At 43.7% G+C, this 26,084-nt stretch overlaps 1 protein-coding gene across 5 annotated transcripts in view; it reads right to left on the reverse strand.

The window, feature by feature from the left end:
• Positions 1-26,084, reverse strand: part of ABCA1 (ATP binding cassette subfamily A member 1) — a 128,319-nt gene that overhangs the window by 45,788 nt on the left and 56,447 nt on the right. For all 5 annotated transcript variants that reach the window (XM_038553000.1, XM_038553002.1, XM_038552999.1 and 2 more), the window contains exons 8-14: positions 14,598-14,690; positions 9,741-9,981; positions 7,862-8,001; positions 7,402-7,518; positions 2,828-3,025; positions 1,850-2,055; positions 1,073-1,249 (exon numbers count right to left, since the gene is read on the reverse strand). In XM_038553000.1, the coding sequence (XP_038408928.1) occupies positions 1,073-1,249; positions 1,850-2,055; positions 2,828-3,025; positions 7,402-7,518; positions 7,862-8,001; positions 9,741-9,981; positions 14,598-14,690 (1,172 nt within the window). The remainder of the gene's footprint in view (positions 1-1,072; positions 1,250-1,849; positions 2,056-2,827; positions 3,026-7,401; positions 7,519-7,861; positions 8,002-9,740; positions 9,982-14,597; positions 14,691-26,084) is intronic.

Raw genomic sequence — 26,084 nt, forward strand, 5'->3', positions numbered from 1 at the left:
TTTGGAAGAGACGTTACATATCTCAGATGCTTGTAATAACTACACCTTGGCCCATGCTCTCCTACAAGAAATCTTTAGAGGGGGTGCTGAGGTGGCTCAGTGGGTTCAGCGTCCAACTCTTGGTTTTGGCTCAGGTCATGATCTCGGGGTCATGAGAAGGGGCCCCCACACCCGTGTAGAGCCTGCTTAAGATTCTCTCTCTCCCTCTGACCCTTCCTCAAACCCCTGCCCTGCTCCTCTCTCTCTTTTTTTCTCTCTCTCTAAAAAACTAAAAAGAAATCATTAGATCCAAAGGCACAGTTCCCACAAGATCTTGGCAGCTTAGTAACTAAGCACAGAAAGATTATCTAAAGTCTAAGATAAAAAGGCCTTGTTCAGTTTTATTTGGATTGCTTCAAAATGTGGTTTACCACTTATAAAGAGTAAGCGGATGAACTGACATGGAGTCAGCTTTTATAGGTCTAGATCAATGTTTCTGTGTTTGAGGGATCTATGTATGTGTGTATGTGCTTGCAGGTGTTTGTCACGCCACATGTTGAATTTGCAGATTGAGGGCACCTGGGTGGCTCAGCGGTTGAGTGTGTCTGCCTTTGGCTCAGGTCCTCATCCCAGGTCCTGGGATCGAGTCCCACATCGGGCTCCCCACAGGGAGCCTACTTCTCCCTCTGCCTGTGTCTCTGCCTCTCTCTGTGTGTCTCTCATGGACAAATAAATAAAATCTTAAAAAAAAAAAATTGCAGATTGAGCAAAACTTTGACCAAAAGGGTAGGGTATGTAAACAATATAACTGCTGGTAACCACAGATGAAAAAAGAGGGAGGATTACCAGGATGTGCACATGTGTGTCAGTGATGTGGCTGGAACTACCTACATATGGCATCTTATTTTCTAAAGTTATTCACTGAATTTCAGAAAAGACTTTTTTTTTTTTGTGACAACACATATGAAATCATTAAAATCAAAGCATCCTACCTCCTTTGGGTATATGCACATGCATATGTGTGTGTGTAGGTACTCTCTCTAAGGACAGTGTTAACCTGTTACGTGAAGATGGTGGCTTGGTGGTAACTTACATGTCATCGACGTAACAGGGGTAGGGCATCTGTTGCACATAGACGCCAGTTTTCCTCTCGGTGCCCGTCAGCACCCTGATGATCGCCTGCTCCACCACATCTTGCAAGTAGGCAAAGCCCCCCCAGACGTACCGCATATCCTCAAAGGGGTCAGCCCGAGGACCCGGGTCCCAGTACCTAAAATCACATCACAGGTGATCAAATATTCCTTAGAACCGTACATTTAAAAGAGCCAATCACTCACAATCCACCATCGTTACCGAGTCACTGTTCTCATCTAACATATTTGTGTCTTACTTTCTGCTCTCAGTCCTGTGCATATATTAAAACTGATACAATCAGAGTGAGCATACCACCACCAGAAGGTTGGTTTAGTTTTAAACTCTTCCTTGGCTACCTAACGTTGCAGCAAGTGGACATGCCAAAATCTGTTTAATCATTCCCTTTTACGTTGGTTGCTCACTCCTTTTTATAAAAAATAGGATAATGCTAGCACAGGAATCCTAAAGCCATTTCTTCTTTTTTTCCTGTTGATTTAATGCTGTGGGATTAATTCTCTTGAGCGAAAATGCTGAATCAAAAGATGATTATTTTAGGACCTTTGAAAAAACTGTCTCTGGCAACGGGATGTACCACTTTCACCAAAATCATGCCACCAATTGGAGTTATTTTTTGGTGACATTTCTACCAAATTAGTACTTAAAACAAAGTGCCTCTAGTCATATTAGCTGCTCTTGACTTCCCCCAAACTGGCTGGTGTGGTGGGCTTGAACTCACCCATCCTTGATTTTATTTGTCCTCTCCACATTGTCAATGTCCATTCGGATCTTGTACTTGACGTGACGGGGCAGCTCAATACTGCCCGGAGTGATTCCGGTGAACACGATACCAGCCCAGAACTTCCTCTCATCCAGCAACTCCATAGACTTGTTGATAAGCCGGACTTCTGTTGCTACTGGTTCCAGCTTGTTCAGGTTGACACACTGATGGAAAAACGGCCTTCATGAGAAACTCCAGCCTCCAGGAAAACAAGCAGTGCCCAAGGCAGACTCTGTCCCAAGAGGGACGTGCTAACTGCGTGACATTTTTGTCCTCACTCTCTCCTCCTCTCCAAAGTCATTTTCCAAGATTCGATTGAGAATGGACCCTTTTGTTTTTTAACAGCAATTTAAGAGAAATGCTAGAAGTATTTAGAGATAAGTTATTTATATTGATTTTTGTGGAGGGAAAGAGGTTGAAACAATTGATCAGACCTCATTTTCCTGTTTTTCTGGCAATTTTGAATCATAAAGAACCAAATAAGCATAACAAAAAATAAAGAACAAAACAAAAACAAAAACACACCCAGGCCCTTATCTGTCCCTATTAAGTCACATAATTTTTAAGAAGAGATTTTTAAAATATAATGTATCCTATTAGTTCTTAGAGAAATTTCATAAATAATGCCTTTTTAAGGGCATGCTTTCTTGCCATTAGGTATTGAGCTGTGAAACCTTGGGAAAACCTAGGAGACCGTGGACAGAAACACTTTTGAGTCAGAAAGAATAAAGCTAGAGTTAGGTCTATTTATCCATTCAGTCATTCAACTAACATTTATGAGTGCCTTCCGTACACCAAGCCCTATATTAGGTTTGGGGAATCTGGAAATAAAACTAGACACTATTTCTAAACTTTCCTCCAATCCACACCTTATTGCACCATCTCAGAGAAAGAAGCCAAAGACTTTTCAAAATGATCCACAGAACAGATCCTCACCTCCATGAATCGAGAGATGGTCTGAATTGCCTGGTCGGTCTCATTGAAGGCTTCTCTCCAGGTGTACACAGATCCATTAGCAGACTGGACATCCTCTGGGTGCTTGGCCAGAAATGCCAGGATATCTTTGGCAGTCCAGTCTAAGCCATCTAATCGCTGTTCCCAAAAGTGGTCATTGCTTCTGCTGTCCAACAGTGTCTGGCATTCCAGTGAGAAAGTACAATCAATAAACACCAACTAAGCCTAGATACTAACACTTACATGATTTACAAAACCTAACCTTTTTACAGATACCGTCTCTTTTTTTAATCTTCACAGAAAATTGTGAGGTAGATAACAGTGTTCCCATTTTATAGGGGAGAATACTAAGGTTGAAAAAATGTATGATTTTAACTAAGGCTGAGTCATAACGTTATCAGGCATGGAGCTAAGACTCAAAGTCAGAGTAGTCTGCATCCAGAGTTCATGTTTCCAGCCTAGCTTAATAGTATCGACCACAATAACAACAGTGATGATACTTACTCTGTACAATCTTTATATTAGATCATTGATATGTTTTATCTCACTCAGCTCCCTAAGCAAGATCTGTCTAAAAATTCCCATTTTACAGATGAGAAAACAGGTTCAGAAAGCTCAAGCCCCTAACACAAGGTCACACAGCTAATAAGTAGCAAAGCCAGAGTATGAAACACGGACTCTGATTCCAGTGTACCTTCCCCTTGCATTGTATCATCTTCCTCTATTGAGATTCAAGCTGATGACTCCTCATAAACACCTTATGTCTAGGCTGAATTAAGACAAACCCACTTGTGCTGTTTAGCTTGAGGGAATGCCACCGCTATAAAACCAACTAAAATTGTAGGATGTATGGGTTATGATGCAAAAGAGGCCTGTCTTCCAAGACTTGTTCCCTAGCTGGTTGGTTCCCCATGTGAGTCCACACAGAAGAGAAGGACAAACTAATCTGATGTTCATCGAGTAGATCCAGAGACCTGGGGCAGAAGCCTGCACAGGTACTGCCAGAAAGACGGGTTAAGCTCAGCTCACGGAATAGGAGAAGCAGGTATAGCTCCTGTCACAACTTCGAGGGGGGGGGGAAGATGAAATTCTGGCTCTACTGAAATGGAATCTCTAAGGAGCAAAACACTGCTACTTATTAAATCAGTCTTATTTCCACTAACAATTTAAGTTTCCCCCCCATGTGGCTTCATATTTATTATTTTAATGGGAGCATAATGGTTTTATGGAGTATATATACTATAATTTCATGAACTATTCCCATACTGCTAAGAATTTAGCCTATTTCTAATTTCTCACAATAACAATTATTACAGCAATAACATTTCCACTCATACAGTGACTTCTTTAAAATTATTTCTGTAGGATACATCCCTGAGGGTGTACAGAATAGAGATACACAGGATAGCACTTTATTTTTTTAATGGCTCTTGCAATTTTCATTCCAAATTGCTTTCCTATAGGGAGCAACAATCTATACTATCCTCAATAAGACACATTAAGTATTTTTGTTAACAGATACAAATTTTTACCTCACAAAAGTTCACAGGGGTATGGGTTAGCAATTCTGAAATGGCTTTCTCTGGAGACTTGAACAAGAAAGAGCTGAATGAAGACACACGGCATTTGGGGCGAGGCTGGTCCTGTCCAATGTGACTTCTGAGCAATATGGTTAGGGAAGGCAGCAAGACCAGAAAGATGTGACCAGTGAGACTGCTGATCACACAGCCATTCTGGAGTACTTGAGGGGGTTAAGGGACCTACAATCACCCTTAGGAGTGGTAGCCAGGGAGGAAGCAGGGCCTTGAGATGAAGGAGGCCCAGAGCAGCTCAGAAAAGAGAACAGCTGAGAGTCTGTGGGTTTCATGACTCAACAGAGAAGTGCTTCTCAACTGGGGGGCGGGGGGGGGGGGGGGGGTGATGCAGTACATGTAGACAGGGTTGGAAACAGCAGAAAGATAAGAACTACCACAAGGGAGAATGGTGGTTGCCAGGGGCTAGGAGTGAGGGAAGTGGGTAGGTCAAAGGGTACAAAGTTTCAGTTACGCAATATGAGTAAGTTCTGGAGATCTAATGCACAGCAGAATGACCATAGTTAACAATACGGTACTGCTGGGGCGCCTGGGTGGCTCAGTCAGTCAGTTGAGTGTCTGACTCTTGGTTTCGGGTCGGGTCATGGTCTCAGGGTCATGGGATTGAGCCCAATGTCAGGCTCTGCAATCAGCATGGAGTCCGCTTGTCTCTGTCCCCTCCCCCTCCCCTCCTGCTCCCCTCCCTACTCACATACTCTCTCTCTCTCTAATAAGTAAATCTTAAAACAAAAACAAAAATATGACTGTATTATATACTTGAAATGTGCAATGAGGCTACTTTGTGAGGTGATGGATATGCTATTTAGCTTCACTGTGATGATCACTTCACAATGTATACTAACTCAAAACATGGTGTACAGCTTAGACAATTTTTATTTGTTAATTACACTTCAATAAAGCTGAAAAAAGAAAGAAAACCGAGAGCTACGGCCAAAAGAAGCCACAAGCCTCAGGCATAACCTCACATAACAGACACGAGGCTGTAGGAGGTGCAGAGGACTGAGCAGCACAAGCTTGTGGAGTAAGAGAAACACTCCTTAAGAGAGAAAAGAAAGCAGGTGAAGAGGCCCCTTTAACTTCCACCCACAGACTGATGCATCCAGAATCAGTGTCTCCAGGTTAACCGCCTCCCCGCACTCCAGGCCTCAGTATCCCCTGGCATATCGGAAATCTCCACCATCCACCTGCTAGAAACCTTTTCCCCTCCACAACGAAGCAGCCACCAGGCTTCACCTCCTGCTGAAGTCTTGGCCACCCACTTAGCTAGTCTCCACTCTGGCCTCTGCCTTCCATCTTTCCACACTTCAATCCACCTGACATACCAGATTAATGCATCTACCCATCTCTCCTTGCTTCAAACTTGTTAATGGTCCCCCACAGCTTAAAGTAAAAGTTCTTGGTATTACACACAAGGCCCTCCAAACTACATGCCATGCCTTCCTCCCCAGCCACAGTTTCTACATTTCCTATTGCACATCTTGGACTCTCCCAGCAGAATTACTAACGAATGCCATGGCCACGTTTACAAGGGCTTTGTCCCCTAAGCACCGCGAGCTAGTCGTTGCTGGAACATCCAAGCCAAACTCTCCACTTAAAAGTAGGGGAAGCAATTAATATTATAGGTCAACTATACTTCAATTAAAAATTTTAAAATAAGGGGTACCTGGCTGAATCAGTTGGTGGAGCATGCGACATGAGCTTGGGGTTGTGAGTTCAAGCCCCAGAGTAGGTCGAGATTAAATAAATAAAATCTTATTTTTAAATCAGTCAATCAGTAGAGGAAGGAAAGCCTCTATCTGCCTACAGATCGAAATTCATGGAATCCCGTCAATAGGGCCCCTTATAATCTCCTGAGACACATAAGGAGAGACATCCAAAAAGTAAAAATCTGGATTCCAAGGACAGAACCGGGAAGAACAGGCCCAAGACTACACCTAAGGTCAATGGAGCTCTGTGTGGTTGGATCACGTGACTTCCTTCTCAAGGAGAGACTGGAGCCCAGTGGAGACCCATACTTGAAAGGCATGAATTGTTATTATTACTAGTCAGGGATTATTCCATATATCCATGCAAATCATTGTTGATGTTTTTCTCACCAAAGTCCCTTACGAATTCCGCATATGTAACAGGACTAGAGCAACAAAGATGACTCCAGCTTTCCCATCCCGGGAAGGCCCCATCGCACCCCCTACCCAGGGCATCAAGGGGGAATCCTAAGCCTGCAAAAGTACCTTCCAGGTAGGCACTGCCGCTAAAACCTGGCTATCCCTCTGATCAATGAGGTGTCAAGACAAGAAACCTGGTAAAATCCATTCTTGCTTCTTAATGGCAGCAGAAACAAAAGAAAGAGGCCTCCCTCGCCATGGAGATAGGAAATAGTCTAATGATTCTCTGACTCAGCCCAAGGCAGGGATGATGTGATTAAATGGCACTCAAGTTCAAACAAAGGAAACATTCTGTTCTTGCTCAGACTCCTCCGCTTTTGAATCCAATTGTCTCTAAAGCACTTATCCCTTTCAAGTGGCTCTGAAGCACTCAGTGCAATTCCCCTCCACACCTTAATGGTGGCTGGGCACTCACACAGTGCCTTGGAAGAGAGCATCTCAGCTCAATCTAGAGGTCAGACCCGGCCTTTGTCCCCACCCCTGTGTAGAGACCTACCAGGACATAGGAAACCTAAATAAGATGCCGTGGTTGGCTTTTGGACCAGAAATGACAATAGGCAGGGTCTTACAGTCACTAAATTTCTTGGCAAACTGACTTCTGACCACCAGATACATGGATGCTGGTGTGCATGAAACAGTGTTACCTGTGTACTCTCACCTGCAGCTGGAGCTGAGCTTGACACACCTACCCTGGTTAAATGTAAGAATTCTCATCCCATCCCAGTCATCTCCATGAAAGTGACCAGAAACTCACCACTATAGCATCAAGCAGGCACACAGTAATCGTAGGGACACTCACCCGAACAAGGTCCATTTCTGGGTTACTCTCCATGAAGGTCCAGATCTTGGGGCTGAGCTCTTCCCACATGCCTTGCATATCATGAAACACAGCCAGCTCCTGAAAGGTCTTATTCACCTGGAGTCAGGTGGGGAGCCAGGGGCAGCAGGAAAAATGAAGGAGAGGCAGAGCCATGAGACATTCAGCTGCCCCCTGCCAAGATGCCCCATCACTGTTTCCAATCTTTCCCATCCCCAAGAAGTGTCTGCCTGCAGCTATAATTCCAATACCCAAGGCTGGAGAGCTGGCCCTACAGGGTCAGCTCTCTGGCCTGGGTCATGCTTGAGGTTCTCCCTCTTTGGAAACTCTGGAAGAGCCATGAACATAGTCGATACAATCCATTTGAAGCCACAACTTCACTTTTTTGCCCATAATTTCTAGGAGGATTCTAGAGAGGGATTTCTGGGACTGGGCAGCTTACCTCGGCCATAACCTGCCTTGTGGCTGGCGTGTCAGGTGTATACAGGATCTTCCCAACAAGCAGAGGCTTGAGAGCTTTCCAGATGATGCGGGAAAGAGGACTAGACTCCAAATTCTTCATCAGATCATTGCAATAAGGAGCTACGAAGAAGACAAAAGGCAGATACTCATATGCATGGTCATATACTTGTAGGAGCTCACAAGGGCTTGGGAGATAACCAAACAGTCCTGGGTTCAAATCCCAGCTCCACCACCTAATAGCTATGTAACAAGTAACTTGACCTCAAGAGGAGGTCAACTGAGGAGCCTCAGTTTGCTCCTCTGTATAAATAAAGTTATTAGGTACTTGACAGAGATGTGGTGAGGATACATAGATGTTATCAGTAAAGCTCCTACAACAATGCTTGACAAATAACCAGAGCTCATTATAACACTGTTGATGGATGGCTCATAACTGAGAGAATCTAGAAAAAATGTTTTACTATGCACATGCCTGCATAACTCTCGATTCATACTCGTAAGTCAGCCCTTGCCAACTCGTTTTCATTGAAAAGCTGAATTTAGACCTCAGTCTTAAGTTTTCAAGCAAAAATAAAACATTTCCCTTTAACAGGTCTCATCCCAGGCATATCGGATAAATGTAATAAAAATTCCTAACGGAAAAATCCAAAGTTATAATAGCCAATAAGGTGTGGTTACCCAGAATTCCTGAATTCTTTAAAAAATGTCATTCTGGCTTCTTTTAGATATCAAGTATCCTCTATACGCTGCAAGGAGGATATATTAAAAAAAAAAAAAAAAAGGATTTGCTCATAGTTGTATCTGCTTTGCAAATGAAGGTTCCCTTGGGCTGACTTGCAAGTGAGGCAGTAGAGCGGATGGCATTTCAGAAAACTGCCTATAATGCCATCCCCTTCAGGCTTGCAAAGCAACCTGCTATGTCTGGAGTGCTTTACTCCAGAGAAGAATAAAAGGTTCTTGTGTTACAGTAACACACAAAAAGCTGCCTCACTGGTGTCTGAAAGAGACACCTGTGGTTGGAAATGGAGAAAGGCTCGCTTGCATCATGTTTTCAAGGAAAAGGATGGCATTGTCTAAAACTGTAACATTGGCTCCTTGCTGCCACCAGACACAGAACACACAACCCCACAAAACCACCCAAGTGCGAGAAGCAGATATGGAGTTACGAGGTTCTCTAACACCACCTTGCAGCTAAGAACCAAAAACAAACAGCAGATCAAATGCATGAGTCTGATGATACACACATACACCACATTAGCAGCTATTTCAGAGGCCATGTGGTTTACCAGAAATAAAGCACAGGGGGCAGGCAGGTCAGGGCTTAACCCTGGCTCTTATGGATTAGCTATGATGTGGCTCTGATCAAGTCACTTGACCTCACTGAGCCTATAAAATGTGGAACCTTCCTTGCAGGGTTCCCGTAAGGGTGAAATGCCCAGTACACAGGAAATATTCCCTAAATGTTAGCTTTTATTGCTGTCATCATTGTAACTGTTATTTTAAAGGTTTTACTATAAAGCATGCCCAGGGAGGAGAAGAAGAAGATCCTTGATTTCTCTGGGAACTCCCCTCCCACAACCCCCAGGAGACTGGGGAGGTCGGCTTTCAATCACTCATGCATTTGATAAACACACTGTGTGCCTGATATGTGCCAGGCTTCCTTCAGAGCAGTGGGGACACTTAGCTGATAAGGAAAGGACTCCTCTAGGAGCTCAGCGTGGTGGGCAAACAGACCTGAAACACCCAATGCTGCTACAGGGGAGAAGGGTAAATATGGGGCAGGAGGGACATGGACCGGACCAAGGCTAACACTAACGGGGGCTGGGGCCGCCGGGGCTTCCATCTGCGCAGACACTCACTCGTAGAATTGTCATAGAAGCTGCCAGCATCTTCGTCCGTGCCGTTGCCACCAAAGAGGGCTTTGTAGTTGTTGTCCTCGTACCAGTTGAGGGACTTGATCTTGAGGCCCCCCCCCTCGGGGTGGCCACAGACAATGCGGGACACAGCTTGGTAGATCTGGGTGGAGGAGCTGGAGCTGTTCACGTTGGTCAGGAACATGACCTCCTGGCGCATGTCACTCCAGCTGTTCATGCTGAACAGCTGGCACCACGGATTGGGAGGAGAAAGAGGGAGGAGGGAAGGGGAGACGAGGGTAGGGCAAGGGTAGAGGAGAGAGAAAGAAACATCTTATTTTCTTGACCTCTCCAGGGCCACACCCCAGAACATTCCGTGTCACGTCCTTTTAGCCTTGCCATAGGGTTGTCAGAACCTTGCTACCCCACGGGTGGCCCTGGGATGAGCAGAGGCATTATGTGAGAGGTGGTCTGGAATGCAGGTTAGGTCCGCAACTAGGTCCAACCACAATTCGAATCTGCATGTTCATCAGATGCCCCAGTGATTCTTATGCAAATTGAAGACTGAGAAGCATAAACGAGAAGTCAGTGGAGCCCCGGTGATGGGCTTTATTTCATTTGGATTATCTTCTGGCTTATGGAAGAGAATGCTTTCTCCGAATAGCCATGTGTTCCCAGACATCCATCAGGAGCTGCTCCCACCCGAGAGCATGTACTCCTTTCTGAAGAGCCTTAAGCCTCCCTGTGGAAAGTGAGGAGGCCCTGGGAGGAAAGGTAGAGTGTGTGTGTGTGTGTGTGTGTGTGTGTGTGCGCGTGTGCGTGTGTGTGTGCAGCCCCATCCTGATCTCAGTTAAGTGCTAGGCAAAGTGTTGAGGGGGAGACCCGAGGCTGAATCCCCGCTACGTGTCTCACGGGCTTACAGCCTTACACAGGTCACTCCTCCGAGGGTCCGACTCCTCACTGAGACCCCGAAGTGTCAATCGCACAAAACAGAAGAGAAGGCCTGGCACAGAACAGCCCCGCTCCCGCCCCAGCGGCCACGGGCTGTATCCGCGACCCACACCCCACAAGCACTTTGTCTCCTATACAAATGTGCTCCTGCACCTTGTAGAGTTCTGGGCCCAACTGTCCTTGTAAGTAAGTATTTATCAAGCACTTTGCATTTCTACCCATCTCATGATAAATGAGTTATAAACCTCTACATTCCCTGAAATGTCACCGCGTGTGCTCGGCGCCCAGAAGACTGAGCCCCGGAGGGCAGAGGGAAGACACTAGGCGGTCCTGCCCACGCCCTGTGGAAGGCCTAGATCCCGACACCACGTGCCCAGTTTTCTATCTCAGAGCCTCCTGGTTCGTGAGGGTAACGTGGACCTCGACACTGTAGATCCTGTCTTTGCCTCCTGCCTCCGGAGGGACACCAGGCACTCCAGGGGAGGTCAGAGGTCATAAGCATCTCTCCCTCCAAACCGGGAGCATCTGACATATACTACAAGGACACAGCTAGTGGCCAGCCTTTCCTTACTTTATCTTTTCATAAACTAGATGAGGTATTCAGGACAGGGAGGGCAGAGGTCGCCAGGCCACCTTTCCTTTTGTTGGTGGCGGAGCAGCCCCGGAGATGTTTTAATGACAGTAAGTGAAAGCCATTCACTTCTCTCGCCACAGGCTGCCTCGCCACCACCTGCCCACCAGCCCCCAACCGCAAGCACAAACTTCTTCCCCCGTGAAACCAGGACATCCTTGGATGGAGGCACCAGAGTCATTCCAAACCGCTGGCTCTTCCTGGCACCTGTCTAGGGGCGAACTCCTACTCATCCTTCTACACCTCAGCTCATGCTCCACACTTATCTGTGAAGCACCCCTACTCACAGCGAAGGGTGGCCACTTGTCCCCCAGCCCCCGAAAGACGGTGTTCGATAATCATCTGTGGTGTGAATGAATGAATGGCTGGCTACTTTCTCAAGACGCTGCAAAGGCCCCTCTCTTCCCTTGCCCCCACCTTAGTCTCTTCTAATTTCACAGCCAGAATGTATGATCTAAGCAGTCTCATTCTCTAGGCAACGTCATACACCCTCTGCTCCAAACCCTCCACTGGCTTCCTGTCTCGCTCAGCGTAAATCCGGCCTTACCAGGTCCGCACGGTGCTTGCCTCCTTCCTGGACCTCAGCTCCGAGCACCCTCTCACTTGCCCCCTCTGTTCTGGCCACACCACCGGTCTTCCTGGGTCTTTAAATACATTCCTTAATCATACCCTACATCAATGTCTTTGTATCTGTTCCTGCTTAGAGTGGACAATATATGGTCATTTCGTAAGGTCCAACTGTCACCTTGCCAGAGAGGACTTCTCTAATCACCCCTTTAAGAACACTTCATCACCCTCTATCCTTCTTACTCTGCTTTCTTTTTCTTCATTGAGGTATCTTGCTGTCATGTTATTTGCTGACCTCTCTATTTCTACCTCCCACCATGCGAGCCCCACGAGAACAGGAGAGCTAGCGTGCTCGCTGCCAAGACCCCACCATCTAGCAATGTCAGGCACCTGGTAGGGACTGAATGGACAAGCGGGAGGCTCCCTGTCCTGCCTTCCCCATCTCATCACGCACACCTTCCCTGTCACCTAGATGTGGAACTCATGCCAGCGCTCACTCATTGAGTTCCTAAAGTCCCCATTTCTATCCAATTTGCCAGGCTCTGTTAATCCGTATTTCCTTCTTTGAAGAATGTCCTTTCTATTCTAGTCCAGGTTCCATTGGAGTTCATCACACAAAAAGGAGGCTATGGCAGCAAGAATATGGGGTTTGTAGTCCAACAGTCCTGGGTTCAAACCCTAGCGTTTGCCAATTAACTAACTAGATGACTGTGAGCCCCAACTTTCTGAGCCTCGGTGCCATCTGTAAAATGGGCACAGTGAAGACCCACTCTCATCTGTCATGTGAACGATACGGGGAAATTCGGCGATACTGCATGAATCAAGTGATGTCCTGAGAAGTTGTTGGCTCCCTTTTCCTTTCAAGGGTTCTGCTTTGATCAGAACATATACTTCCTTTCAAACACTGAACAGATACATGCGTGCATTTATTTATTTCCCTTCTCCCGTGTGTCTCAGGGAAATAACAAGTTGGACAATATGTAACCCATGGTCACCGGGACTTGAAGGTGTTCCACTGCGAGGAGTGGGTGACCCTTGCTAGCCCCGGACCAGGGAGCAAGCAGGACAGAAGGAAGCAGCTGCCAAGAAAAATGGTGTGTTATTGCTTAGTGGAGAGTTTCAGCCTCGTCAGCAGTGGGAACATCACAGGCTTTCCATTATTTTTCTTACCCCAGACAAAAGGCAGGTGTAAGAGAAAACCCTGAACCCAGATCCTAAATTTAGAGACACCCTCCCACGTTACGGTCTCTGTTCCGCTTGCTCTTAGGCTCGGAGGGAAGATGGGAGCGCACAGGGTGCACCAGTGCCTGCTAACAGAGCCCCAGAGACATGGCCATGGACTTGCAGGTCAGCTTCTGCTTTTCCTCCTGCCTCCTGGAAGAAGCCCAGGTGACCCAGCTTCTGTGCCTACATAAAGGCCACCAGTATTCACAAGCAGAATAACAAATGGCAGGCCAGAAAGCACTTCTCCTGAGAGGGACCCAAAACCCAAGCCTCTTCAGTCAGACACTCATAAGCAGAATTCAAAGAAAAAAAGAAAACTGAACTAAAAGCAACACGCCAAATTGTCAACGGCGTTCGATCTCCGTGTTTTCCAAACGTTCTGCTCTTTCCATCATGAACATACCGTACTTTTATTCTCGGAAACCTAAATTTCGATATTTGAGAAACACAAAACAAATACCAAAAAAAAAAATGATTTAGAGAAGCAACTCAAAATAAGACTGGACCAAGTCTGAGAACATTATTCCTATGCACTGTCCTGGACATTGAGGCCTGATTGTTTCTGGCTGCCCCCTGGCTCGGCTCCGTACGCACTGGGCATCAGACAGCCCCTCCTGTCCATGTCTAACCTGAAACAAGGTTGGGCGTCACCAATGTGACACACCCACTGGCTGACAGGCAGACAAAAGGGTAACTGCTTTTGCAAGTACCCACAGGCCCCCCTGATCTTGCAAATATAAGATTATTCTGATATGTCTGTCATCATGCAGACTCAGCTTGATGTTTGTCAAGAAAAGACAATCCCAAAGGTGAACCTCAGAGGCCAGGGGCTTACAGGGGCAGGTGTGAATTAGGGGAACACACTATTCCCTTTAGTTAGCAAACAAATGTTTTGGTAAAAGGACTAACCTTGCTGCTGAAGAAGAAATACGGAGAAGTGGCTGTAAGGCAAATGCAGTGCATGGAGGAGGACAAGGAATCACCCTCTTTACAAATGAGTCATTAACTAGGGATACAGAGTAACACTGGGAGAAAGTTCTAGACCAGGCATCGGGCATTCAGCCACAAACTAATTAGCTCTGAGACATCTCTGCATCTTGGTTTCCATCTCTCAAGGAAGGAGCTCAAACCAAATCATTTTTAAGATCACTAATGCTTCTAAAATTTATTGTACATTTCATGTAATATTCAAATCAAAAGGACCCTCTAAGCCAAACTCAGGATAGGCAAAAGCCATAGTGAATGGTCTGCCTCCTGAAGCTAGAAAGACACAACAAGGCCCTGGATGGCTCAGTTACGTGTCTGCCTTCAGCTCAGGTCATTATCCCAGGGTCCTGGGATCGAGGCCCGCATGGGGCTCCCTGCTTGGCGGGGAGTCTGCTTCACTCTCTCCCACCTTCCCTGTTTGTGCGTGCAAGCTTGCTCTGTCAAATAAATAAAATCTTTAATTTAAAGAAAGACAGAAAGACAGACAGACAGACACAACTTACCTCTTGGGCCAGAGTCCCGAGACTATCCAACAAAGTTTTTGTGGCTTTAGCCAATTGGTTGCTCAGGAAGGGAGATGTAGAGTTTAGTTCTGTCTGGAATAAGGAAAAAAAAAAAAAAAAAAACTTTGTTTCTAAACTCGAATGTAAACCTGAAATCTCTACTGAAAATAAACAAGTTAATTAAAACCATCCACAATCCTGAGTTTAAAAAACAAGAAACCCACTCCTGACCAAAATAAGACACTAAAATTATTCTAACTCCACATCTGCAGGTTATTTCAGATAAGACTTACTAATCCTCTGATGAATGCTTTTAAACAGTGTAGAAATATATATTTGAAACTCTTTGATATGCAACAGATAAAATCATCTCATGTTGGGGGGTGTGTGTGTGTGTGTGTGTGTCCAATGCAACTCTGACCACAAATTCCCAACACTGTCTGCAAGATGGGCAATAGAGGAATGACCTTGAGAAACAAGTTGGTAACGGCTCACAAGAAAGGAAGAACATGTAAAGTTGAAAGCTGCCAAAAGCGCAGAAAGGAGAATTTTTCTCTCTCATGCTGGTCAAACCAGCACTGCTTCTAACACCAGAAATTTAATATAGAATGTTTATTTTTATATCTACTTTTAGTCAGATCTTTGTATTTGCTCATGGGTATACTTAATTGCTGTTATGTGCCACCTAGTGTCATAGTAAATACAAGAAAATAATTGGGCCCAAGGAAAAGACAAAGTTAGGGCAGAAAGCCTAAGCTAGAAAAGAGAAAGAACAGTGATGCACAGGCTCTCAGGTCAGAATTACAATAGCTGAGGAGCCTCAAATTTGAGTTTTCAGGCTTCCAAAAAACAAAAAGATACAGAGTCAGTTTTATCATTTTTATTTGTTAAATAGGAAAACAAAAGTTTCTGGGAAAACTCATCTTTCCTTGGCACTTCTGTGGGTTTCATTTTATTTATTATCAGATACCTCTATAATCTAGAAAGGGCTGGGCTATTTATTTTTTTAAGATTGATTTATTTACTTGAGAGAGAGAGCATGAGCAGGCGGAGGGGTAGAGGGAGAGAAACTCAAGCCGACTCCATGCTGAGCCTGGAGCCCGATGTAAGGCTTGATGCCATGACCCAGAAATTATGACATGAACTGAAATCAAGAGTCAGACACTTAAATGCCTGAGCCACCCAGGCACCCCAAGGCTGGGCTATTATGCTACTTTTCTTGTATCAGGAATTGTTGTGAAATCAATACAAATTGCATGGAAAATAGCTGGAGGTGGACAGCGATCATCATTATCTCAAAAAGAGCAGCCTGGGAGATTTTCCTTTAAAAAGAACTCCAGGTTGGTGGCAGGGAGGGGGTGTGCCCTAAGTGGCTCAGTTAGTTAAGGGACTGACCCTTAATCTCAGCTCAGGTCTTGATCTCAGGGTCGTGAGTTTAAAGCCCCTGTTGGGCTCCATGCTGGGTGTAGAACCTAATTTATAAATAAATAAATAAATAAATAAATAAATAAATAAATAAATAAATAAATAAATAAATAAATAAATAAATAAAATAAAATAAAATAAAATAAAATAAAATAAAATAAAATAAAATAAAATAAACTCTAAATACAGACGATTAAGCTAGTATCACCATGATCATCATAATATCCAAGCCAAATTCTGAATGTAGATTTCTGATAAAAGCTGTCTAAAGGTACTTATGAAAGAATCTCTCCAGCCTGACTCATGAGCTTTCCTAGAAAGGCTTAGTCACCAGGGTCCACCTTTCCCACACTCTGCATCCTCAGATGGGCCTCTTAACCACTATACTCAGGTAGTTCTCCATGATGCAACTCAAAGATTATGTTAATGGTCCTTCCTTCCACTAAGTGATCATGAGCAAAAACAAGTGGGAGGTTTTTGGCTTTTTACTTTCTTTCTCTAGGTTCACATCACAACTAAAGGTTACCCATTAAAAGCTGGCCCTATATATAGACCCTACCATGAGGAAAACTTTTCCAAACTGCGAGGTCTTAACTGGAAGGCATGGGGAAGTAAAGTGTTCCTGTGCTTACCATCAGGCCCACGAGATGACGCACACTCAGGATTGTGCAGCAAAACAAAAAAATGCCAAATTAACTCAATGCCCATTTTCACAACTTAAAATATGACAGTTATCCCTTTTTTTTTAGAAAGTCTGAATGGAAATAAGAATCTGATGATTCTTGTCACGGTCTCCTCTTCTCTGGTTATGGGGACCTGGAGTGGCTACAGAACTCTGGGCAAATGGCTCAAACTCCCCATGGCCCGATTTCCACAACTACCCACAAAGTTCATGGTGGGCATGTAACCCAGCATTGTCAAGAACACTAAATGAGAGGACACGTGCTGAGCACCTCACACAGCGCCTGGTATATAGTGAGCCCTAACGGTTCTCAGAAAGGTGACCCCTGCCTTTCTCTTCCCTTCCTTAAAAGTTTACTACCAAAACTGAAGGGTTTTCTAGTTCTTGAAAAGACATCCATCCATCCTCCCCTCCCCCCTCTGTTTCCTGGCTAACGCTGGAAGAACTGTTTCTCCTGTCAAGGGGCCCTCCGTCCACTACGCAGAGAGCCAGAGTTGTCATCGCAAAGCACATCAGCCACACCCAATGTGCTATTTCTAACATTACAAATCCTCTTCAGCGCAAAACCGAGACCTAATTCCCGAAGGCTTGGGTTGAATGCTTCTCTCCTCCCTAAAGCCCCTTTTTCCTCAGTGTTTGCAAAACTGTGAAACAAAAAATGTTAGCAGCTAAAATATATACTTACATTATGTAATATTCAGTGTATGAAATACAAATACAAATGTATATTTAAATCACACATGCACAGATATAAATTTGCCCTAAGGTTGACATTTAAACTGAAAAACTTGGGGGCGGCCCCAGTGGCTTAGCGGTTTAGCGCCACCTTCAGCCCAGGGCGTGATCCTGGAGACCCAGAATCGAGTCCCACATCAGGCTCTCTGCATGGAGCCTCCTTCTCCCTCTGCCTGTGTCTCTGCCTCTCTCTGTGTGTCTCTCATGAATGAATAAATAAAATCTTTTAATTAATTAATTAATAAACAAACAAACAAACTGAAAAACTTGAAGGAAAAATCATAACCTACATTTAGGTATATATGTAATCTATACCTACCTACGTATATACGCATATAAGCACATACATAAATTTTATCCTGATGCATATGTACGTGTACCTTCTGTTTCTAGTAAGTGATATTGATTTTACCTTTACAGTAGAGATATAATGTCTAACTTTCTTAAGCAAGTGAATCTACAAAAAGGAAATATTAAATTTAAATGGTACCAGTGGCCCTTGAACTACAACCAAAGTCATGACAGAGAATTGTGAATGAGCAGGTTCCACGGACATAATGTAGTCTCAGAGAGCTCTGGCACCAGAACCCCCTGCAGTGCCCGGTAAGCATGCAACCTCCCAGCCCTCAAAGACCTCCTGATTCAGAAGGTAGGCATGTGAGCCAGGAAACTTCAGGATTTTTTTGCGCATAGAAGTTTGAGAACCACTAAGCCATAGCCCCTGGACAATGTTCATTCCTCTTTTTTGAGCATGTTCTCCACAAAGGTGGTTGTTTGTGCATTCCACATCTGGTTGGCATGATGCAGTCTGCTTTGATAGTGAAGCACTGAAGAGAAGCCAATCAGTTCACCCCACCCTGATTGGGATCAGAGATGATACAAAATGCATGTGAGGCCAGAACGTCATACCAATTGAGTTCACAGCCACCAAGTGCAAAAGGCCAAGTCTCTGAAACCATAGATATACCGCCCGTTGTCACTATTAGCAGTCATCTCTCCCCTGAAGGGAACAAATCAATCAGCAGTTCATGTTCTTAGACTACGTCTTCCTCATCTGAATGAATTTAAACTTTCATAGGTAATGATTTTCCCTTCAGGTTTTTCAACTTAAATGTCTTACTTAACCTTTGAGGCAGGCTTATTCTTTTTGTTTTAAAAGCTACACAATTCAGCAAAACTCCATGCACGTACTGCTTACCCCATGAACACCACCGTTGGCCACAGACATAAACATAAGGGTTTCATTATATTTACCGTGGATATCAGACCTTTATGTATTCAGACACAAATGCCATACCACATCCTAGGGCTGTTGTCAATAGTCTGAGCTCTGGTTTGCTTAGAAACTGATTAATTTAGGTTTTGGTTGATAAAAGAAACATTGGCTAAACCCATCCATAAGTAATAGGACGATCAATGTCATTATCAGGATCCCTTTTTATGCTAATTGTTGTTTGAGATTAAATGCTTGGCATTCATTAACCTAAGTATTGGCAACCTATCGTCAATACAAATTTCCATCTTCAAAGATGTGTTGGAGTTACACACGGATATGGGTTGACATGACAGGCTTTAAAAAAAAATTTCAAATTCAGCGCCATTTAAAGCTCTGGCTATCCAGATATTTTGCTCAAGACTTGATTTTACTTTTCTGTGCCTGAATGTTACGAAATACAGAGAAGAGACTGATGAGAATCTGCAAACTAAAGATTACAAAATTGTAGGGAAAAGATGGGCTATTCAATTACTGTTGCCAGGACTAGTTGTTCATGTAAGAAAAATCAGTAAGTTTTCCATCTCATACCACTACACAAAACTAAGTTCTTGGCAGATTATAGAGCTAAAAGTAAAAAATGAAAATTGCCAATATATAGGAGAAAATGTCTTTATGAACTTGGGATAGGGAAAGCCTCTTGATATATAAAAAGTCCAAACCAAGGGAAAAAAAATGACTCCAACTTTCAAAAGTAGAAACTAGGGCAGCCTGGGTGGCTCAGCAGTTTAGCATCGCCTTCAGCACAGGGCATGATCCTGGAGACCGGGGATCAAGTCCCACATTGGGCTCCCTGCATGGAGCCTGCTTCTCCCTCTGCCTGTGTCTCTGCCTCTCTGTGTGTGTCTCTCATAAATAAATAAATAAAATCTTAAAAAAAAAAAAAAAAAAACAAAGGTAGAAACTATGCAGGACACCTGCAGGGGAGAAGGGGGGGATCACTGGCTCAGTGGTTGAGTGTCTGCTTTGGCTCAGGTTGTGATCCCAGGGTCCTGGGATTGAGTCCCAAATTGGGTTCCCTACAGGGAGCCTGCTTCTCCCTCTGCCTATGTCTCTGCCTCTCTCATTAATAAATTAAATCTTGAAAGAAAGAAAGGAAGAAAAGAAACTAACTATGCACCAAAAGACACCATAAACGATGTGAAAATGTGAGCCAAAGACTAGAAGAATGAGTTCTTAAAATTTCAGAATAAAAAGGAAATACCATAGAGCAGTTAAAATGAATCAGATGCCACATGTATCAATCTGATAAATCAACAATATAATGTGGAGGTAAAAAGACAAGTTAAAGATCAATATGCACATTCATACAATGTGGACACCTACAAACCAATATGGTAAGCTACCATTAACAGAATGCAAATACATATATATGGCATAAAAGCATGCATCTCCAGGATAGTGACGGTCTTGGAGGAAAGAAGAGGGGATACACAGGTGGCACTGACTATAAGTGCAACGTTTTATTTCTTGAAAAGAATCAGAAGCAAGCAAGGTGAATGATGGGTGATAGTACAGGGGTGTTCTTTCCATTATTCTCTACGCCTGTTTGTAAGTTTTAACTATTTCATACGTTTTAATTAAAGATAAAAGAAGTGAGGAGGAAAGGAAGCAGAGCGGGCAGGAGTGGAAGAAAGGCTCAAGAATGTAAGCTGGCTTGACCATATACCCAATCTGAAAAGTGTCTACGTTCCTTGAGTACAATTAACTTTGAGAACCATGCCCTGAAACTAGGCCACAAAATAATGTCTGAGAACCATATGCCTGCACCTACTATTAACTGTGGTCTCCTGCTAATATCTCACAAAGGCAGGCAAAGCTTGCCAACTAGTATTTCCAAAGAGTTCCAGTAAACAATTTACAGTTTGGAATTCCTACTATTATTTTTCCTAAACAAAAACATTCCCTTTGCTATGAACTCATAGAGGTCCCCATTGACCACAGGAGGCAAGTGATTTTCTTGTGTGAAGAAAGAGAGGAAAAAAAGTGAAGATAAAACCTTTAGTGGGGGACTACATGACCTATTGTAAGCTAACTGGAATTCGTGTATTATTCGATATTTTTATATCATAACTAAATACTGTAATATCATTACAGGAAGAATAGACAAGTACATATTGTATTACCCAAAAGGCTCCCACCCATTTCTGCAAAGTGTGTCAATCACCACATGGCAACATTGCCGAAAAGCATGACATTCTGGAGCGCTGGCCCTAGCACAACAAAGACCATTATTATACCCCATCTTTCAGGGGGTCTAACAAACGATTTCATTATAGTCTTTCTATCCTAGTAGCTTAACTAAATTGTAAAATACTGGCAATTAAAAAGGCAGTAACCTAGCCAAGTCAATTTGACTTTAATTTCTGAGCTGGTGTTTATTTCAATTGAGCATCCAGCATAGTTCCTGGCATAGAATAATTAGGCACCCAGTAAATGTCTGTGGAAGAAAAACTAAAAGCAAGAGAGAAGCACATTAGGAGGACGAGATGGTATGTGTCCTGCTTCAAAGGTCATTCAACTTCACCTCATCAAGTCACCACCTTCTGGAGCCTTTCAGTGGCTTCCTTTGCTCTAAAGGATGAGGCCCAATGGCCTCACATGGCTCTTGAAAGTTTGCCTCAGCTGATCTGTAGTCACCTCCACAGCATTCGGTCTTACTGTTCCTTCTACCATCAAATTCCCCGTAGCTACATCTGCTCCTCTCTGAACCAATCAATCATGTACAGTTCCCCTAAATACCACCTTCATTCCTTTCCCCACTCTGGACACCATACATAAGCCAGGTCCTCTGCCTGGAACATTCTTCTCCCTGTTCTTTACCTGACTAACCTTTATTCTTTAGGTCCCAACTTAACAGATGCCTCCTTCCTGATCCTCAAAGAGAGGATTAGAAGGACTGCATCAGAGCCTGCACAACACCCAGCAGAGGATGCAACTGCTCCTCCCCTGGTCTGTCCCACTCATTGCCCACCACCAGGGAAAGACATCGGTTGCTTGCTCAATATTGTCTGCCACCCGCCCCCCCGCCCCCAAGCCCAGTGCATGACACAGATCAGGGCTCAATATTTGCTGAATGAATGAATTTAAGTATTTGTTTACAGATAATCACTCTACAAAATAAAGACTGGGAGAGATAGATTATCAACGCATTAAGAAGCCACTGCCAAGTAGAAATAGAAGATAGAACATTGTGAAATTAAATGTAATTAAGGGCATTTTAAACTTCCTTTACTCTCAGAGTAGGCTAAAAATCTCTACTTCACTTTGCCCATATTCAGAAAATCCAACTCAAGGCTAGGATTTTATGTCTTAGCTTAAATTGAAAATAAGGAAGCCAGATACTAGGTACAAAGACTACTGCCACCCAGAAGACATCCTACCTCTTTCCAGTGATTTACTTGATAATGAAGTTTTCCTTTGAGGAACAATTTAATATTTCTTATCAAAGTAGAGAACTACAAAACTCATGTCTGAGGGAGGTACTAATCTTTTAAAAAAACAACTCAACAATTTAAATATTAACTTGTAAATTTGGGGCACCTGGGTGGCTCAGTCGGTTGAGCATCTGCCTTGGGAAGAGGTCATGATCTCCCTGTCCTGGGATCAAGCCCCACATCGAGCTCCCTGCTCAGTGGGGAGCCTGCTTCTCCCTCTCTCTCTGCCCCACCCCCCCTCCCCATGCACACACTCTCTAATAAATAAAAATCTTTTTGTAAGATTTTATTTTTATTTACTCATGAGAAACACACACAGAGAGAGGCAGAGACACAGGCAGAGGGAGAAGCAGACTCCCTACAGGGAGCCTGATGTGGGACTCCAACCTGGGACTCCGGGATCATGCCCTGAGCCTAAGGCAGATGCTCAACCACTGAGCCACCAGGCGTCCCAATAAAAATCTTTTTCAAAAAACTTTTAAATTTGTTGTGTTTAATGCATTAAAATATTTTTTTTGTTTCTTTTTTTTCTTTAAAGATTTATTTATCTTATTTTAGAGAGAGAGAACAAGTAGGGGACAGGGGCAGAAGGAGAGAGATAGAGGGAGAGAGACAGAGAGAGAAAACCCTACACAATCTCTGTGCTGAGTGTGGAGCCTGATGTGGGACTCAATCTCATGACCCTGAGATCGTGGCCTGAGCTGAAAAACCAAAAGTCAGAGACTTAACCAATGAGTCACACAGGTACCCTCACTTTTTTGCTGTTTCTAAGCACATTTCAATACACCTACTACCACATAATTCAGGACAAAAATCAAACCTAAACCTTTATTCAAAATATGGCAGCATTGGATGGCTCAGTCGGATGGGTGTCTGCCTATAGTTCAGGTCATGATCTTAGGGTCCTGGGATCGAGCTGCACATCAGGCTCCCTGCTCAGCAGGAAGCCTGCTTCTCCGTCTCCCTCTGCTGCTCCCCCTGCTTGTACTCTCTCTCTCTCTCTCTCTCAAATAAATAGATAAAATCTTTAAAAAAAAAAAAAGAAATTACAGTATTTTTGGAGGAAGAAGTACTATAACTAAGGCAGAAATGTCTGTACAGATGGAGTTGAGCAAGTAATATTAACACTCTGCTTAATTCACCAATTTATTTCCAAATGTGTGCTCCCCTTTTCCTATAGGAATTAAGTGAACACAGTCTTAAGAGTAAATCCATGAGGTGTGTCATTCTACCACCTACCAAATGTTAAGGATTGCAATGGACTGCCAGATGAATGCCTGTGCTGTAAACAGGTGGACAGTACAGTCAAACAATGCCAGACAAAATCTGATACTTCACACAAATGTCTGATTTTTATATAGGAAGAGAAAAGCAACTGTTTTCTCCTGCAAAAAAAAAAAAAAAAAAAAAAAAAAAACCTCACACAAATGCTTTAAGGGCTGCCTGGGATAAGCTGAAGTATGTTGCCCTGAAAAGGAATGAGCCAAGCCACTCTGTATTCCAAGCCTTTGTCTAAGGATCAAGACAACACTAAACAAAGAGCTTGCAAGACAAGAATGACTTTGTTTCCTCCTTCTCCATCTGTTCCTTCAATCTATACACAGCCCAGCTGTGAGGTCACTGGTCTTCTAGGGACCTCAGGGCACTGCTCACTTTACCTCCTTTGTCCCATGAACGGAGTTCTCCCTTTGCAAGAATATGCTGCATGCATCAGAAGACATGTGAACGGAACTCTTTGTTCCACAGAAACCGAACTTTCCCTTTTAGGGTAAAGGTATCATCAGAGGTCGAGACAATCTAGCCACATGGTTATGCAGAACCCAAACTGTCATTAAGATGAAGATAAGTCCGTATGCCTGTCCTTCCTAACTCAAGAATCTGACAGCATTTTCCCCGCCTCAAGGATCAGACACCACTTTCACATCATTGGGACAACGGTGAGCCAAGACTAGAATCCAAACCTACCTAACAGTGTCCCGTGCTGGTAAAGACTGGGGGTCAGGGAGCTGCAGGAGAGTCATCAGTGAAACTGGGATGGGAGGACAGCCCTCACTCTACAGACCCAGAACCTGTGAAGAATTCTTCAAATTCCCAATCTCAGCCTAAGAGCTGGTTCTCGGTGCCCACTAGAATGAAAGCTCTGTGTGCACTGGTCTGCCCTGATCATGACTGAAGCTCCGGCACCTTAGAACAGTTCCTGGTGCAAAGCAGACATACAGTAAACCTTTGATGGTTTGTTGATCAATGTCTCGCATCTTGTCCTGAGATGTTCTACTTCCCAAAGTCACTGCTGTCTTTGGTTAGTGCATTAAGAACCCTAACGGGTAGCGTTTATTATGCGTTGGAGTCACTCTCAGAATATGGCAAGAACATGTACAGAGTTGAAGAGGGACTAATAAACAGCCAAGAGCACTGAGGAAACACTTTAAAGACATAATGAAATTTATTTTACCTCTCAGTTAAAAGACATTTGTGGCAGGGTGAGGGCCCTCCCCAAAGCAGTCCACATTCCCAGTCCCTGGCACCTGAATATGTTATATCACATGGTAAAATGTACTTTATAGATACATTATGTACATTATAGATACTTTATACTTTACAAATATAATTAAATTTATAGACTTTCAAATAGGGCAATGATCCTAGATTATCTAGGTGAGTCCAATTTAATCACAAGTCCATAAAGGCAGAGAACTTTCTCTGGCTAGAAGCAGAGAGAGATGGCAGACAGAAAAGACAGAGAAATTTAAAGCATGAGAGGGTCTCAACCAGTGTGGCTGGAGAGGGGTCACATGAAAATCATGAGAAGAAAGGTTGGCAGCCTCTAGGAGCAAAGACTGGCCTCCAGCTGACGTTCAGATAGGAAACAGGGACCTCAGTCCTACAACTTTAAGGAATTGAATTCAGCTAACAATCTGAATCAGCTCAGAAGCAAGAGGATAGTATCCTCAGAGCCTCTAAAAAGGAATACAGTACTGCAAACCCTCTGATTTCAATCTTCTGAGACTCCAAGGAGTAGACCCAGGGGAACCACACTGTGCCCAGACTTCTGGCCTACAGGATTATGAAATAAAAACTTTATGTTGTTCTAAGCTGCCAAGTGTGTGGTTATTTGTTACAGCAGCAATAAAAAAGCTACCACAATCAGCAAGGACCTTGATAATAGAAGCAAATAAATCCCTCCGGCCAAAATTTGCTGGTCCACTGTTATGGCTCCTTCTTGCAGTACAAAACACATCAGAGGTTATTGGAGGACAGCAGAGAGAGGCCCCCATAAAGACTTCTCTATCTGAGAAAGACAGGTGCCGCTTCAGGAAGGACCCACAAGATAGGCAAAGGAAGTTCACCTGCCCAGTCAACTGCAACAGCCAAATCCACTTTGCCGAGCAGTGAGACAAAAGAAATCACTGGTAGATGGCCACAATCCCCTCCTAGAGGTTGTTAGGTCAGCAGTACAAGTACTATGAACACAAGTCTCTCTTCATAAATGCATTTAACCTAGAGATAGTATTTCATAGATCAACATATCCCTGTACTCATCAGAAGCCATCTTTGTGAGGATCTTGGGTGAATCCAGCTCCCAGAACATACCTGACACATAATGAACTTAACATAGTTGAATAAATGAATACGCTTTTAAATTAAAAGGAGAATGTCTATAGGTAACCACTATTAATCCCAGAGAACTTTATGGAAGCAACAGCATTCTGATATCCAGTATTAACTTTCATGCAAGGTATAAATAATTGAGGTATATACACGAATAGAATCTACAGGGTAAGAAGCCTTGACAACATCTAGGCAAAGAATAAAATCTTTTCACTGAACTATCATCCTCCAGGTCTACTTTGCTTGGCATGACTGATTCCTAACACAGTCGAAAATTTCCATGTTGCCAGCAATTGCTTTCAGCATGAAAATATTTCTATTGATGA

Source organism: Canis lupus, chromosome 11, assembly GCF_011100685.1.
Source record: "Canis lupus familiaris isolate Mischka breed German Shepherd chromosome 11, alternate assembly UU_Cfam_GSD_1.0, whole genome shotgun sequence".
Classification (NCBI taxonomy): Eukaryota; Metazoa; Chordata; class Mammalia; order Carnivora; family Canidae; genus Canis; species Canis lupus.